General features: G+C 36.8%; 1 protein-coding gene across 2 annotated transcripts in view; it reads left to right on the top strand.

The window, feature by feature from the left end:
- The window catches only part of sntg2 (syntrophin, gamma 2), a 122,562-nt gene that overhangs the window by 40,065 nt on the left and 70,421 nt on the right, over positions 1–12,076 (top strand). For both annotated transcript variants that reach the window (XM_063007235.1, XM_063007234.1), the window contains exons 5-6: positions 1,702–1,745; positions 4,254–4,295. In XM_063007235.1, the coding sequence (XP_062863305.1) occupies positions 1,702–1,745; positions 4,254–4,295 (86 nt within the window). The remainder of the gene's footprint in view (positions 1–1,701; positions 1,746–4,253; positions 4,296–12,076) is intronic.

Genomic DNA, 12,076 nt, shown 5'->3' with positions numbered 1-12,076 from the left:
TACAAATATATTTAATGTATGTAGATAGCACATTGTTCTTTATAAATTGTGTATTACATTAATACATAGTACATTGTGGTGATGCAGAACACACCATAAAACATGATTCCTTGATGAATGTTTTGGCAGGGCTGAACACAAACACATCTTTTACAATACAATAAACAACAAGTAACTTTAAAATGTGTTTAAATTAATAAACATTAAAAAGTATGTAATACAAATATTAATACATTTTTAACTCTAGGTTATTGATATACAATGATATTATAGATTGTGTTCTATTAGCTATGAACACATGCAAAAAGTACATCAGCGGACTAGAACTTGACAAAGATTTAGTAACTGTATCAAATAGTAAGCCTATTTCTGAAACATTCAATGTAAGGATTTAGGTTGTTATCTTAAGGTTGAAACATTGTTTTGCATATGGTATCCTTTGAAATCCTTTGTGTTAAACTAGGTGATTAACTAGAGCCCACCTGATGATACAGATGTCACAAATGCAGACTCTCTCTGCTCCCAGAGTTTGTGTATGTGCCACAACCCGGTCTCTAGGAGCACATGGTTGAGGAGGTTTTTATTTATGTGGTCAAGCCTACACCTCCTCATTCTGATTGGACTGTAGCCAATGATCCACAGCTGCTCCTCGTTTCAGATTATATGCTCAAGGTATTTAAGGAAGCAGCAGTGGATCATTTGGTGGAGACTATTATGTAACGAATGGGCTAGACATGACACGAGATGGGACTCACACACACACACACACACACACACACACACACACACACACACACACACACACACACGTACATACATAGAGATGTTTTAACAATTTTCATTATAACAGAGGACAGGGTACACAAGACAAGACCAGACACAAACACATAAACTAAATGAATGAAGCTAAATGCTAAGCTAACCGCTAATCTAAACACTCATAAAACCTGACTAAACTATACTAGACCCTAAGCTAAGCTAACAGGCTAACACAAAACATGAACAAGACTATAACATTTAACAAGACTTCTAAGAATGCGCAAGAGCAATATCCAAATCCAATAACAAAATCATGACATGACAAACAAACAAACAAACAAAATCCTGACAAGACAAACAAAATCATGACCTGATCATGAAAACCAAAATAGTCTCCACCGAATGATCCACAGCTGCTCCCTTAAATACCTTGAGCATATCACCTGAAATGAGGAGCAGCTATGGATCATTGGCTACAGTCCAATCAGAATGAGGAGGCGTAGGCTTGACAACATAAACTAAAACCTCCTTAACCATGTGCTCCCAGAGACCGGGATGTGGCACATACACAAACTCTGGGAGCACAGAGGGGCTGCATTCTCTCTGTGCAGAGAATTATTGTATATGCAATGTAGGTATCTAATAAATTGAAAATTTGGCTTGTATATGGATTAAAGTACATATTGTAGCCACCTGATCTACATTCAGAAAGCTTATGAAGCCCTTTGACTTTTATAGTCATTATGAAAAGTAAATTAACTTTTTTTATTAATTTTGGATTAAAGCTAGTAATTTTCAGCACTGCTTAGGTCTTCATTGCCAGCCTCCTCAGACATATTCATAGAGGTCTGATTGGTATTTCCATCACATTAGCACTTATAAAATGACTAATTGTATCCTAATGTTTCCATTAACCTTTGGCACTATGTGTCTGGCTTGCAGCAGATCAGACGGGGATGCTGTTTATTGGTGACGCTGTGTTACAGGTAAGTAAAGTGAGCATTAGCTGCCTCTTATTTTCCACAATGCCCCGGGCCATAGATGCATGTCAGAGCAATGCGCTCTCTGCATTCTAATGATGTCCTCCTCTGATTCATTTTCTCCAGGTCAATGGAGGCCTTAACTTTTGATCTCATTATAGGAATCGGCGCAATAGCTGCAATAAAGCCAGCTTTCAAAAGGGCAGCGTCGCTTAAAGCATTGACCAAGCAAAACAGGAAACATAAATGATACACATTTTGTCTTAGGAATTTAAAACTGTGTCCTATTTTGCTCTAGGCTAATCTATTTAAACTGCCTTGCTTGATAGATGTGACAGACTGAGCCTTTCACTGTTGAAAACACTTATGCTTTTCCATCTGTGATCACTGAAGGGAGACAGGGACACATACACTGATGAAAAAAAGAAAGAAAATACAGCCCAAAGGGGGCTCATTCCCCAAATACGTGCATGATGATGCTTATTAGGCAACATTTGTGCATATAAGGGGGGAAGTTACATTAAATGATTGGCAGCAAGACCAGAGTTACTTTAATAAGGGCCAAATTGTTATGGCCAGACTGGGCTAAAGTATCTTTAAAACAGAAAAAGTGGCTTAAAGGCAGTTGAGTCATTCAGGCTAAATTACATGAAGGCTAACAGAAAATAGACTGTAGCTCAAATTGCAGATAATTTTGATAATGCTGATGAGGTGAATGTGTCACAAAACACAGTACATTAAACTATTCTGTGTATGGGGTGGCACAGTCAGAAACCACACATTCCCTTTAACTGAAGTAAATTTATTTAATGGAAAAAAAAAATCCCGTATCAAGAAATGGTCACGTTTAACAAAATCATATTTCAATTCAACTAAATGCTGGAGTTCCCTTGTAAGATTAAGCTAATTCTTCACAAGGTAAATTTTGCTCATCTTTACCAGGGGTGCCAATAATTGTTGAGGGGGCTGTATACAGATGAACCAAATATTAGGACCATCTGCTTAATATTTTGTTAAAACGGGTCTGACTTACAAAGATGAGCTGCAATGAGCTGCGTCCGAAATCGCATACTTCCATACTCAATAGTAGGCGAAAGCAGCACGCAAGAGCGGTTAGTATGTCCGAATACGTAGTATACATAAAAGGTACGCGAAAAGTACCTGGATGACCTACTTCTTGGGCAGCCATGTTTGAGTATGCAAACGATGCACACTTTTGGTCCGCTAATGTATCCCATAATGCAACTGGAGCTGCGTAGGCATTAGAAGCGGAAGAAGAAACAAGAAAGATGGTGGAAAACGGAGAGTTTTGTTTACAAGTGTAAGTAAGATAAACAAAATAAAAATGTTATTATTGCGTACAACCTTAAATAACGTTATGATTAGCTCAAAAAGACGATAAATATCCAAACTTTTGGCAAGTGGGGCTTGTAATGAGCATGCGGTCTGTAACTATGGTGATATTATGTCATCACGTCCTCACGTCATCCTTTGACGTTGGTAAGATGGTGGACGTAGTATGTAGGGGTGTTGCGTGCATACTGCACACTTCTGTACTGAAAGCGCGTACTCCTTTACCGGCCGAGCGGTGCGTACTTCCTCGAATCTAATACGTACTCTGTAAGTATGCGATTTCGGACGCAGCTATGGACTCCCCTAGACATCTATTAGAACCCTGTAGAATTTGGTATCAGTACTTTAACAGCAGGTCCTTCAACATCTGTATGTCACGAGGTAGATCATCCTACAGTGCGTCCTGATGCTGTCTTTTCCCCTATGCTCACATGTATGGCTATCCACTTTTTGGAAAAAAACAGGATTCATTGGACTAGTCAATTTTTTTCGATTGCTACAATGTCCACTTATGATGACTAGACTTTGACGGTAGACAGGAAGTTAGTATGCACCTACACAGCACCAATCACAAAAGGGTTTGATGTGTTATGACACATTCACCTCATCACCAGTATTAAATTAATTTACAATTTAAGCCACAGTAGCCCTTCTGTTGGTCCATACCAGACGCCACAGCCTTCATGTCCTTCTGTATCAAAAAGTGGGGAAGCTGTAGCCTAGTGGTTAATGTACTGGACTAGTAATCAGAAGGTTGCCAGTTCAAGCCTTACCACAGCCAGGTTGTTGCCACTGTTGGGTCCTTGAGCAAGGCCCTTAACCCTCAATTGCTTAGATTGTTTTTGGATAAAAAGTGTCTACCAAATGCCGAAAATGTAAATGTAAATAAGTCCTGGAAGCCCAACAACCTGTTAGCAGTTTGTGGCTGGTTCCTCCTTGGACCACTGGCCTGTGAGCACCCCTGCTGTTTCAGAGATTCTGCAACTCAGTTGTCTGACCACAATGATTATGCCCTTAGCACAGTCACTCAGGTATTTATGCCTGATCAAATCTACTCCATTCAACACATCTACTATGAATTACTACCATCAGCACCAGCACCACATTTATTATATCTTTAACCATTAAAATATGTGTAATGTGAGCTTTTCTCTCATGTAGGTCAATGGCATTAATGTGGAGAAGTGCACGCATGAAGAAGTGGTAAGTATTTACTTTACAGTTTTGTCATTACTTCAGCCTGCAGTGTTAAAATGATACTGAGCTACAGCAGATGTACTCTCTTTACTTATCTGACAAATGTTTTTTTTTGGACAACAAGCATAACAAATATTATAACAAAAATGTGTTGGTGAATCTTTCTTTCTCTTAGCCACTCACTGCCTCTCTCTCTCCAAACAGCTGGTTTTTGCATTCACAATCAGGAAGTCAAAAGACATGATTAATGATCTCACTCAAAGAAAGCACTATCTAACAAAGCAAACAGCCTCAGCATTAACAATCTCTTTGCTGTAATGCCTACTGATAGTTCAAATAAAGAGGCAACAAGGGTTACACATTCATTATGCAGTTTTTTATACTTTGTGGGAGAGTTTCATTGTATATCTGTACCCTTAACTGCCTATATATCATGTTTATTATTTAGTTCTACGATCAAATAATTCGTGTATAAGCGATGTGAATCTTGCTTTTTAACGTGTGTTACACCAAAATCTGAAATCTATTGAACAAAAGCAAAATGTATGTATTTATTTATTAGATTAGATAATACAACCCCTGGCAAAAATTATGGAATCACCACTCTTGGAAGATGTTCTTTCAATTGTTTAATTTTGTAGAAAAAAAATAAATCACAGACATGCCACAAAACTATCATTTCTCAAACTGTCAACCCTCTGGCATTAAGAAACAATAAAAAAAGAAACAAATATAATAGTTGTGGTCAGTCACAATTGCTTTTTTTTTAGATCAAGTAGAGGAAAAAAATATGGAATCACTCAAATCTGAGGAAAAAATTATGGAATCATTAGAAAACACTGCACCATTATTACTTTGTTGCACCACCTCTGGCTTTTATAATGGTTTAAACTCTCTGAGGCATGGAGTTAACTAATGACAAACAGTATTCTTCATCAATCTGCCTTCAACTGTCTCTTGCTGTTGCCAGATCAGCTTTGCAGGTTGGAACCTTGTCATTGACCATTTTCTTCAATTTCCACCAGAGATTTTCAAATGGATTGAGATCCGGACTATTTGCAGGCCATGCCATTGACATTATATGTTTTCTTGAAGGAAAGTTTTCACGTCCTTTGCCCTATGGCAAGATGCATTATCATCTTGAAAAATGAAGTCATCATCACCAAACATCCTTTCAACTGATGGAATAAGAAAAGCGTCCAAAATTTCAATGTGGACTTTGGCATTTATTGAAGACCATCTCCCCTGTGCCTTTACCCGACATGCAGGCCCATATCATCAACAACTGTGGAAATTAACATGTTTTCTTTAGGCAGTTATCTTCATAAATTTCATTGGACAGACACCAAACAAAAGTTCCAGCATCATCACCTTGCCCAATGCAGATTCACGATTCATCACTGAAGATCACTTTTATCCAGTCACCCACAGTCCACGATTGCTTTTCTTTAGCCTACTTTAACCTTGTTCTTTTCTTTTTAGGTGTTAATGATGGCTTTTGTTTGGCTTTTCTGTATGTAAATCCCATTTCTTTTAGGTGATTTCTTACAGTTCAGTCACAGACATTGACTCCACTTTCCGGCCACTTGTTTCTCATTTGTTTTGTTGTGCATTTTCTGTTTTCAAGACATATTGCTTTAAGTTTTCTATCTTGATGCTTTGATGTCTTACTTGGTCTACCAGTATGCTTCCCTTTTACAACCTTCCCATTTTGTTTGTACTTGGTCCAGATTTTAAACACAGCTTACTGGGAACAACCAACATCTTTTGCGACATTCCACAATGATTTATCTTCTTGAAGGAGTTTTATAATCCTCTCATTTGTTTCAACTGACATATCTTGTGTTGGAACCATGATTCATGACAATCTGCTTTGTGCAACAGCTCTCCGAGGTGTGAGCACTCTTTTTAAACTGAAGAATAATTAGCAAATCTAATCTGCTGCAGATGTTTTGTTTTTAAACTGCAAATTACAGAGTGATTCCATAATTTTTTCCTCAGATTTGAGTGATTCCATATTTTTTTCCTCTACTTGATCTAAAAAAAGCAATTGTGACTGACCACAACTATTATATTTGTTTCTTTTTTTTATTGTTTCTTAATGCCAGAAGGTTGACATTTTGAAAAATGATAGTTTTGTGGCATGTCTGTGATTTATTTTTTTTCTACAAAATTAAACAATTGACAGAACATCTTCCAAGAGTGGTGATTCCATAATTTTTGCCAGGGGTTGTATAACCTAGAACATTAAACAACACTGGAACCTAAAAACCTTAACTAATCTGACATGAATTCATGAAAAAAGGCAACTGCACTATATGACAAAATGTATGTGGGCATACTTTCATACCACCATACTTATTGCTAGCAGTTGTATAAAATTAATTATAAATATTTTAAAAAATCAACAATATATATACTTTTAACTTTGTTGCAACAACTAGTAGGAGGGCTTTAATCTGTCATGGTTTGACAAGTTTGATCTTTAGTAACTACTGTGGCCTTCACAGATCCATGATCCCAACCTTTTTGGGATTTATTAAAATGGGGATTGAGCCAAAGCTTCTCATTTTACATCAAAACCTCTACACACAAAGATCCTGTCCCCACCAGCTGCGCCGTCAAGCCCCCCCATCCTTGGAGAATTGATTCGCATATGCATAATATGCTTCTTTCTGATATATTTCATTAGGTGCTGTCCATTTCAGTCAATAATGTTAATTTTTACAATTATTCATGTAAAAATAAAAATGCAGGCAGCCAACCGCCATCACTGTATCATACTCCGAACACCCCCACCCCCCAATGTTGTGCGGTGTACTGTGCAGGTGAATTTGCCTCACAGAGTGGAGCAGCTGATTGTGTCTCCTTTCTATGGTACAGTATTGTTGTTGTACAGTAAAATGTTAATTGTACCATATTAGTCTATGCACATCAGATAATTAGGTATCAACTAGTCTGTACACTGCAATACTAGACTTCCTGAAATGTATTTATGGCTTTTTGTTTTGGTGTGCCACCCCAAGATTTTTACCCCTATGAAAAATTTCTGGGGGCGCCACTGGTCCCCACTAATGCTATATAGACGATATGGACAGACTTCCAGGAGGAATATATGGCCAACACTATATTAATGCATTTGGTTTTGGAACACAGTATCCAACAACCTCATGGTCAGATGCTAACATACGTTTTGCCTTAATAATCCATATAACACCAGGGTGGGTAGCACTGTCGCCTCACAGCAAGGAGGTCCCGGGTTTGATTCCAAGGTCCTTTCTGTGTGGAACTTGCAGAGGTTCCCCATATCTGTGTGGGTTTCTTCCAGGAGCTCTGGGTTCCTCCCATATTCCAAAGACATGTAAGTTTGGTAAACTGGAGATACAAAATTGCCTGTGTCTGTGTTTGACATCAAACTTGAACTGATGATTTATGTGTAACCTGTAACTACCTGCCCTGTCATTAATGTAACCAAAGTGTAAAAACATGACATTAAAATTTTATTAAACAAACAAACATATAACACTCTACTGGCAAGGAAATAAAGCAAGCTAGTATAAATAGTACAAGAAAAACTATTGGATTTCACATAAAAAACTGAAAAAATATGCATCACCCATTTTAAATTTTATTAGTTTTAAAAGCAGTTTATATTATAGTGATGTTTTATTCTAATAGTTTCATTGTTTTTTTGATGGCTTATTTGTTTTTGTGGGGTAGATTGATAAAGCATAATGAGCTTTCTATCTCTGTCCCATCACTTAATTGTTTTTGTTTTTAATCTGACCTTTGCAATTCAGATTTAAATGATGTTTCCAGAAAGTTAAACCTTCTTCCTAAACTTCTTGAATTCTGTTTTATTTACAACTGAATTGCTAATCTGTTTCTCAATTTCTCATTATACCTCTATAAAGCGAGCAAATGAGTACTGTATTCATGCTTAGACCTATTTGAGAACAGAGCAGTACACAGACGAATACAACATTTACATTTACATTTTTGGCATTTAGCAGACACCTTTATCCAAAGTGACTTACATTACAGTTACAGTATACAGTCTGAGCAATTGAGGGTTAAGGGCTTTGCTCAAGGGCCCAACAGCAGCAACCTGGCAGTGGTGGGGCTTGAACCAGCGACTATGTGATTACTAATCCAGTACCTTAACCACTAGGCTACGGCTTGCCAAACTATACAACTGTGGAACTCTGGAGTTGGAAGTAATGACAAATAGACAGCTAAAGGCAGTTCTTTGTAAAAGATACAAGTATAGTCCCTACTTTAAAAATCTGGGAGCAATAGATTTAAGTTTAGAAACAATAATAAGAATAACAAGAAGAATATGAGATGTATTGTGGAGTGCAGTAGGTTCACATTTATTAGAGGATGAGTTTAGAAGATTAGAAAGATTAGTTTTACAGACAGGAGAATCTACTACTCACTGTGCAGTGGCACCACTTTATCCTCATGATGCATGATACACGTTTTATTAATTTTTTGATTCAAGTTTTAGTAAAAAACCCATATGACCAAACGTGAACAGCTGAAACCTAAACATCACATTAAAAAACATAAGCAGTAATGTGAATTGGTGACTTAAAACTGCTCAACTGTGGCAGCTTAGTTGTGGCTGGACTTGGACTCCTTGGATACCTTTTGATCAATAGTCCAGAATCCTAACCTTAACTACTTTTGAACAGCATAGTAAAGTCAGACAGTATTGTTAATTATTAAGATCTGCTCACATTTAGCATACCAATTACTTTCAAGGTCTTAAATAAAGTTGCAGCAGACTCATGATTTCTATACCGGCCTTGGAAAAATATAATGGAGCTTGCTTTGTTCACAAGGACAATAAAAAAACAGCATTCTTTGAACTATCACAACTAAAGAAACACTACTCTTTAAAAAGTACATGTTTATGATAAAATCATCTCTCATTCAGCGAACTTTACAAGTGATGCTTTGCATTTGGGCTGATAGTGACATGAGAATGCATTTCCACTGTTTCAAAGTCCAGTGGTGTGCGTTACACCACCTCAGCCAGCCCTTGGGATAGTCAGTGGTGATCCCAGACTTGTGTGCAGCTACCCATTCATGGAAACCCCATATCTACAGAGCAGTAGTTACTGATATTGCTTTCAGAGGCAGTTTAGATTCAGTAGTGTGCCTACCCAGGACAGCTGATGTTTATGGGCTCCACACTCTGCACTCTGAGCTTGTGTGTCCTGTCACTTTACAACCGAGCGTACCACTTTACTACAATAGCACTTACAGTTGATCATGTCAGCTCTAGCAGGGCAGAAAACTGACTCGTTGGAAGGATGGTGTCATAAAACAAGGGCAAGTTGAAAGTCAATGTGTTCTTTATTACCACCCATTCAACAATCAATGCTTGTCTGTCAAGGTTGTATTGCCGTATGGTTGATTTTATGCTCCTGTTGGCAAGGAGTATGACTAAGTAGTTAGAATGGGTGTCTGCATAATTTTGGCCTTGACAGCAGCATAAATATTGTAGTTATATGTATTGAATAATAAATGTGTTATATAATGTACTGTTATAGCAATATAATTGTAATCAATTGCTCATGTACAAGTGTGCATGCATTAATAACCCCCACTTTTTACAATTTAGTACCATACTTACCTACAGAGTGTTTCTGATCAGAAAGTTAATCAAGATATGCTTACTAATATTGAACTTTTCAGATCCCTTCCAAAATGTTACACAGCTTTACATAAAACATGAAAAATAGGGTTTAAAAAAAATTATGATATCACGAAATGATGCCCTGTGATGGATAAGTACCCTGTGCATAGTCATCTTTTTATATTTTAAAAATGTATATATCACTACTTTTATTGAATCCAGTGTTTTGGTAAAAGGCTTAGAACCCACCAATGCAAAGGTGATTATTAAATATTAGGGCTGTCAAACGATTAAAATTTTTCATCGCGATTAATCTCAGAATTTTACATAGTTAATCGCGATTAATCGCATAAAAAAAAAATCTGTGTAAATGTTATAGAAAACAAGGATTTTTAAGTGAAATGTTACAATTAAAATGGTGAACATATTTATGCTAAATGTACTGATGTTAAAAACTGCTGGGACAAGAGAAAACTGTAAGGGAGTTTTATTCACTCATACTAGGCAGTAATACTATCTAGCAGAGAACCTTGACTTCGTATATATGTCAGATGCGCAGTTATTGTAACAGACTTTTCTGTGGTTGTATCGTGACGATGGTTTGATGGACGTTTCTACACGAAGTGAGTGTGTTTTCACTAGGGATGCATCGATACCATTTTTTCCCAACCGAGTACGAGTACATGTATTTTTGTACTCGCCGATACCTATTTAGAATGATGCAGTCTGGAGCATTATGGAATAGTGTAAGTGTTTAGTGTAAAATAGTGCAGTGGAACAGTTGCTTGCCATCACTAATTGTAAAAAAAAAAACACCGCACAGACATCATTGAGAAAGCTTCTGACAAGCTAACGTAAACGTTCATTAATAAACGCACGTAATTAACGTTGTGCACATCATACATGCGATGCGATTCTGCTGATTGAAATATTTACTTTAAAAAGATAATACAGTCCGATCCCATCTGAGCCGATTCTATCAGCACGTTCGTGGTTCACCTCGGTAAATCGTAAACGACTCTGAGTCGACTCCTGCTCTGTGGTAATAACCAGTATAATTAAGCCTGAGCTTTATAAGGTAAGCGAGTCACACAAAATGTTCTGTAGTAGTTGGTGTTTATTTACAACCGCATCATTCATCATAACAGTAAACACGGAGAGATGACTGAGAAAAGAAATTTACGCTGCGCTTACAATGAATCGATTCCTGAATCACTTGTATCGACACTGTGAACAGAGTATTGAACACAAACAGCGGTCGCTGCTTTTGTAACCGGTTTATCTTCGCTGTTAGCTCTATTTTTAAGGGTTTTTTTTGTCAAACGGAACTAAATAACATTAAACGTGCGTGTGAGCGTGGTCAGTGAGAATAATTCAATCTGTCTCCCGTGGGTGAAAAATGAATTGCTTTAGGTTTAGAAGTGAAAAAATCTCGTAATGTAATTAGTGCGTTAACGGCACTATTTTTTAAAATCGCGTTAAATTGAGAATGCGTTAATGCGTTATTATCGCGTTAACTTCGACAGCCCTATTAAATATACATTAATATATGTTTAATTTTAATGTGTTAATGCAGTTCACATTGTAATCTCACACCCCCAAGGGATTTGTGGGAAAACATAGCTACTACTATTACTACTATCTCTACTACTATTACTTTGACTACTATCACTACTACTACTATACTACTACTGCTACTACTTCTACCACTACTATTACTTCTACTACTATTACTATTATTACTACTACTTCTGCTACTACTATTACTTTTACTACTATTACTATTATTACTACTACTTCTTCTACTATTACTACTACTACTTCTACTACTATCACTACTACTACTATTACTACTTCTACTACTGCTATTACTTCTACTATTACTATTATTACTACTACTTCTACTACTACTACTATTACTACTTCTACTACTGCTATTACTTCTACTATTACTATTATTACTACTACTTCTACTACTACTACTACTATTACTACTACTACTTCTACTATTACTATTATTACTACTACTTCTACTACTACTATTACTTTTATTACTATTACTACTACTGCTATTACTTCTACTATTATTACTATTTCTACCTCTACTACTATTACTACGACTACTACTGATATTACCACT

Source organism: Trichomycterus rosablanca, chromosome 13 (genome assembly GCF_030014385.1).
Source record: "Trichomycterus rosablanca isolate fTriRos1 chromosome 13, fTriRos1.hap1, whole genome shotgun sequence".
NCBI classification, from domain to species: Eukaryota; Metazoa; Chordata; class Actinopteri; order Siluriformes; family Trichomycteridae; genus Trichomycterus; species Trichomycterus rosablanca.
This window is presented reverse-complemented; position numbering and strand designations above follow the sequence as displayed.